The sequence below is a fragment of the Cuculus canorus genome, chromosome 3 (genome assembly GCF_017976375.1).
Source record: "Cuculus canorus isolate bCucCan1 chromosome 3, bCucCan1.pri, whole genome shotgun sequence".
Lineage (NCBI taxonomy): Eukaryota > Metazoa > Chordata > Aves > Cuculiformes > Cuculidae > Cuculus > Cuculus canorus.
Genome location: NC_071403.1, coordinates 31983174 through 31989151, shown reverse-complemented (window position 1 = coordinate 31989151; position 5978 = coordinate 31983174). Strand labels below are relative to the sequence as shown.

Genomic DNA, 5978 nt, shown 5'->3' with positions numbered 1-5978 from the left:
GGATCAGATACGGCACATGATTGCCCCCTGAGCTGGCTCCCCATCAGGGCTGTGTGGGTGTCACAGCTCTGCACTGTCCGGTGACTGACAATGGGGGCTCCAGGAATTTCTGCCTTCCACAAATCATTTCATGACCAAAGGGAGATATTCTTCTGGGAGGCAAGAGATGTAGCCTGTTTTATGTTATTCTGCTCAGGTATCCCTGCAGATCAGGACTCACTTTGAAAACGAAAAGCCATATTTTACTGCAAGTGGGTTGACGTCAATTCTGCTCTCAGGGCTAACCAAAACCCATCCAAACACTCTCTCCTCTTACCTTAGCCTTTCCCAGAAACTATGAGTCAGCAAAAGCCTTCTGAACCTTGTGTAGAGAAAAACCCAACATTTGTGTTGTCCCAACAAAACAAATGGCTAAGGACACTGTAAACCAAATATGCTTCCCAGAAGAGGGCAAGAATACTCAGGGAAATCCCTTAAAAGTGGTATATTTCCAGCAGGAGGGATCCAGCTTTATTTTGTAGATACAATAAGTCATTGGTGAAAGTCCTAAACTGAAGATGTGGTTATATACCGAAAAGAATGAAATAAAGCAAATAACCTATCAGGCTAAAAATGGAGAAGTAAATCACCTAAGTCCTTTTAACTTGTGGTTTATTACTGCAGTAGAATTATTAACCACTTGTGGGCTAAGTGGTTTAATACTGAAGCAGGATTCCATCCATCTAAGTTTTCTATATCTAATTTTTATAAAGGTTGCCGCTGCTTAATGGATTTATGGTGAAAATCCCTAACACCCAGTTTCTGACAGAGTTAATGGAAGGAGATGTCATCAAGGATGGTCTCTAGTAAATTCTCTCTCCCTAACTTCGTGGTCTAAAAGTAGGAATAAGAAATTCCTCCTGGGGGCTTTTAGAGCCAGCAGTGGTCTTCAGAGCCTGCACAAGGCTCCCAGGAGCCTGCTCAGGTCCTACTCAGCATCTCATGTCTGGGTGCAGGTTTAGAGCCCAGGGTGTGAGGACCACGTGCATCCCAGCATGGAGCACTATCTACAGGAAACGCTCAGTAAGGGAACGGACGTCAACGCTGCCCTGCAGTTTTACTGTGGTCTGCACAGGAATGACAAAGAATTATGAAACTAAAGTCTAGCAGATGGCAAGTTTTCTAGTTTTACCAGTTCAAGGCACTCACTAGTCTTTTCTCTTGGCGCTTACTGCCGTGGGTGATGAAGTAGCTTTGGCTCAGCCTGTGGAGGTTGATAGAGCAGGGCCAGGATGCTCCAGCTGAATACTTTAGTCCCTGGCTTTGCAGGGCAAAAAGAGCTTAGGCACGTTCTGTGCCAACTGGCTGCAGGGCTAAAGGGCAGGCCTTGCCCTCTTTTATTTGCTAGCTTAGACATAACATATGAGAAGAGGGGGAGCAGAATCTCACCAGCAACTTTACAGTTCTTAATCCAAGCAACATTCTGACCTATCATAAGATCTAGTCTAAATCATATTTGTAATATCACTGCAACACTGCCCTGACAGACTGTGCGCCTGAAGGTATTCATCAATTACAATGTCACATTTGCAATTGTTAGAATTGATAAAAATAATGGGCCTAGCAGAGTCTGCAATCAGAGGGTTTCTTTAAATAAAATATCTTTATATTATCAGTGAAATGATACTGGTTTTCGTAACACTTGCACTCACATAAATGCAGTATGACTGATTCACAGCCTCACTGAGGCTTGTTAGATCCTTGTGCCCCAGCTGCTCCAGCAGGCAAATGCTTGATGCCTTCCCCAGCCATAAGGTGGGAAACACATGGTATTGTGCACATAAAAGTAATCTATTTCAGGCCTGAAATACAAATTGAAATGATAGTGATAAAATATAACATAATCAGTCTGTAAATGTAGCATACCTATAAATAAATAAGCATAAACACTGCTTTTGAAATCTGGCATGCATGCTATTGGTCTAAATGTATCAGTCACCAGTGAATATGAACCTGAGTGAAGATGTGTTTCTGAACTCTCAACAACATTGACCTCTTATGGGGTCTTTGAAGCCACTGAGCTGTGAGATTATCAGAAAACTGTATACTTCTCCAAGACAGGCAGACAGCAAAGGTGCACTTAAAAGATTACTTTTCCAGCACACAGTCCAAGAAAAGGAGGGGGAAAACCAATTCAGGTTCCCCTCAGAAATGCAGGTGATAAGGAAAGTAATTTTATTGTGGCATTTTAGGAAAGAAGACTGTGATTTTTCCCCTTTTTTTTCCCCCTCCAGTGTTAGACTAAAAGAGGAAAAAAAGAGCCCAGATCAGAATATGATATCCCCCTCCAGCTAGGCAACTTTTTAATGGAGCATTATCACAAAGGGCTATCTTTTAACTTGAAGATGAAAGCTAGAGGAACCCTGGCAAATAACTATAATTAGCAGCCTGTTTGATTGGGCTTTTTGTTTCTTTGGTTACTGGAGAATATAAAGGAGTTTGTAGTCTTTGTTGCTCCCTCTTTGTCAGAGCAAAGAAAAAACCAACCAAACAAGCAAGCAAGCAGAAAGGTGCTTTTCTTGGTGCAGTATTTCATCTCCATAGAAAATGATGATCTTTTAGGCAGAATTACACGGGGAGCTTCCAAAAGTAAACAAAGGGACTTTGCTCAACTGGCAAATCTGCCAGCTCTCTTATTTCTAAAAACATCTAAGCACACGAAATTACATTATGTCTTAAATGTCTTTATTTTTATACAAAATGTTATAATTTATCAACATTGTGCAGCAAAGTATAGACACACACATACACACACACACACATACATACATATACCGACCCCTCCCATACGTACAAACACAGCACAAATACCACTTTCTTTCTCTCTGCCCTTCAGAAAGGCAACACTGTTTTGGCAGATCAGCAGCTAGAAATAAGGTGCTATAATTAAGCAGTATCGGAATGTCTTCACTTTACAAATGTGATGTGCAAATTTATATACAACCACCTTTTGTTTTTTTTTTTCTCCACGGAACCCAAAACTCCACCCCCCAAACCACTCTCAGAGATACAAACGTGTATAAAGTGCTAATACTTAAGCATGTTTCCAACGACCTCACGACGTAGTTTGAAGTTTAAAACAGGCACTGTGATAGTCCACTGGGTTGATTGTCACTCGGTGCGGTATGACAGAGAGAAAAGTCACTCAGACATCACTGGGGGACCGAGAGCAAAAGGACACTTTAGCCTGAAAGCAGCCGCAGAAGAGCACCCACATGGACCTCTGGATTTCCTGGTTTCTGTAGGCGTAAATGATGGGGTTGATCATGGAGTTGTAGGTAGCGGGTAGAAGCGTGGCGTACGTGTAGACGGAAGGGTAGTTGGGATCCCCCACCACACAGTAGATGGCAAAAGGCAGCCAGCTGGCTCCAAAAGTCCCGAGGATTATGGCGAGTGTGGAGACTCCTTTTTTGGTGGCCACGTAGTGCGAAGCAGTCAGAAAGTGCTGCTGGAGGGCTATTTGGTGGGCATGCCTGCAAACGATCTTGCAGATCTCGATGTAGAGATGGAGCATGATGAGGAAAACGAGGAAGAAGGAGGCGGACAGCAGCGTCACGTTGCTCTTGGTCAAGGGTCTGACGACGCTGCAGGCAGCGCGGTCGTGGAGGCAGTTCCAGCCCAGGACGGGCAGCAGCCCCAGGCACAGGGACACCCCCCAGGCGCCCGCCAGCATGGTGTGGACACACAGCACCGTCCTCTCCGAGTAGTAGGTGAGGGCGTTGTAGAGGGAGAGGTAGCGATCCACCGTGATGGCCAGCAAGCTGCTCACGGAGGCGGCGAAGGAGGCGACGAGGAAGCCCACCGTCAGCAGGCTGACCGTCTCCGAGCGGATCACGTACTGGAAAACGAAGTTGAGGATGAGTCCGAGCCCGGCCAGGAGGTCAGCGGTGGCCAGGCTGCCCACCAGCACGAACATGGGGGTGCGTAGGGTGGGCGAGTAGCAGATGATGGCCACCACCAGCGCGTTCTCGCAGGCGATGGCGGTGCCGGACACGCAGAGCATCACATCCCAAGGGTTGAGGGCGGCGGGCGCGGAGGGTCGCGACGACAGCTCGAGCGAGGCGTTGCCGCCGCTGCCCATTGCCGGCAGCCGCGGCACGGCCGCTCCGCTCTCGTTCAGGGCCGTGGCCGCCTCCATCGCCGCCTCCATCGCCGCGCGGGCTGTGCGGGGGACGGCGGGGCGGAGGGGCGCGCATGCCGGGCGGCGGCGCGCGCCCGCCCTGTCCGTGGTGCTGAACGCGGAGAAGTTTCCCGCCGGCTCGGTCACCGCCCCCGGGTCGGGTACCGCCTCCTGCCGCCCGCCCCGCCCGCTCACCGAGCCCCGCCCGCTCCCGTTGGCCACGCCCACCAACCGAACACCGCTCAGCCCCCCCCCCGCGCCCCGCCCTTCTACCGTTCGCCCCGCCCACTCCCCACCGCCCGGCGCGGCTTTGGTGGGAGAGGGGCGCGTGGCGTGACGTCACGGGATCCCCGCGGCGCGGGAGTCACACGCGGCTCGGTCGCCGCACGGCCCTCGGCCGAGGGATTTACTCGGGGTGGGAAGCAGAGAGGGAGGAGGGAGGGTCCCCGGCGGGTGCTGGCGGGGAGCAGCGCTCTGCCCGCTCCCTCCTCATCCGCTCTTGCTTTTGCCCCGCTTTGCAGCGGGTTTCCCGGCTCTGAGTGCAGCCACGTGGCGGGATTGAGGCAGGTTCCGTGCCGGCGCAGCGTTTGCTGTGGTGGCTCCGAACCCGGCGGGGAGCGGTGTGCGCCCCCTGAGAATGGCGGAGGCGTTCAGAAGGAGATGGAGCTGTTGGAACGGGTCCAGAGGAGGGCTACAAGGGTGATCAGAGGGCTGGAGCACCTCCCATACGAGGACAGGCTGAGAGTTGGGCTTATTCAGCCTGGAGAAGAGAAGGCTCCAAGGAGACCTTATAGTGACCTTCCAGAACCTGAAGGGGCTATAGGAAAGCTGGGGAGGGACTGTTTACAAAGGCTTGTAGCGATAGGACGAGGGGCAATGGGTATAAACTGGAGAGGGGCAGACATAAGGAAGAATTTCTTCACAATGAGAGTGGTGAGGCACTGGCACAGGTTGCCCAGGGAAGCTGTGGCGCACCCATCCCTGGAGGTGTTCAAGGCCGGGTTGGATGGGACGTTGGGCAGCCTGATCTAGTGGGAGGTGTCCCTGCCCATGGAACTGGGTGGGCTTTAAGGTCCCTTCCAGCCCAAACTATTCTATGAAGTCTAACCATCAGCCAAACACCACCGTGCATCCTAGACCATGTCCCAAAGTGCCACATCTACACATTTTGTGAACACCTCCAGGGATAGAGACCACCCCTTTCCTGGGCAGTCTGTGCCAATGCTTCACACCCCTGTCAAGTAAAGAAATTTTTCCTAATATCCAATCTAAACCTCCCCTGACACAACTTGAGGCCGTTGCCTCTCATCCTGTCTCTTGGCAGAAGCGACCAGCATCCACTTTACTACAGCCACCTTTCAGGTGGTTGTAGAATTTCCACCAAATGGAAATGTTTCCAAACACTACTATAAATCACTGTGGAAAGACTTGCTTTACACTTACCCTCTCTGAACAATATATTCTCTTGGGTTAACAGTCTTGTTTGCCAGCTAAAGCATCCATGCTATTTCCCGATGTCCCCCCAAATGATATAGTCAAACTGGAGAAGACCCAATTACACGGGCATAAAAAATACCATCTCTCTCCTTGTCTCATTCTTTGTGTGTCACAATGAACCAGCAGTCCACCTATTTCCTTTCTAAAGCTCATGGATTGATGAAGCGAAGGATATATGTTTTGTGCCAGTTGCTACTAAAGCCAATATCAAACAAACATGGGCACCAGGTAGTTTCCATCTGCAGCAGTGTGGCTTTCCTAGCACTAAGGAGACAAACTGGTCTCGCCAGGTCTGGGAGAGCATGTTTGTTCCATAACTGCT

The 5978-nt window shown here is 50.0% G+C and overlaps 1 protein-coding gene across 1 annotated transcript; it reads right to left on the bottom strand.

The window, feature by feature from the left end:
• Positions 1 to 2785: 2785 nt before the first annotated feature.
• On the bottom strand, positions 2786 to 4284 carry GPR6 (G protein-coupled receptor 6). The gene has a single exon (XM_009564890.2). The coding sequence runs from the start codon at positions 4187 to 4189 to the stop codon at positions 3185 to 3187; it is 1005 nt and encodes a 334-aa protein (XP_009563185.2). The 5' UTR covers positions 4190 to 4284; the 3' UTR covers positions 2786 to 3184.
• Positions 4285 to 5978: the final 1694 nt, after the last annotated feature.

Bases quoted from the DNA above. Each gene is read 5' to 3' on its own strand.
- GPR6 (XM_009564890.2), bottom strand. From the start codon at position 4,189: ATGGAGGCGGCGATGGAGGCGGCCACGGCCCTGAACGAGAGCGGAGCG.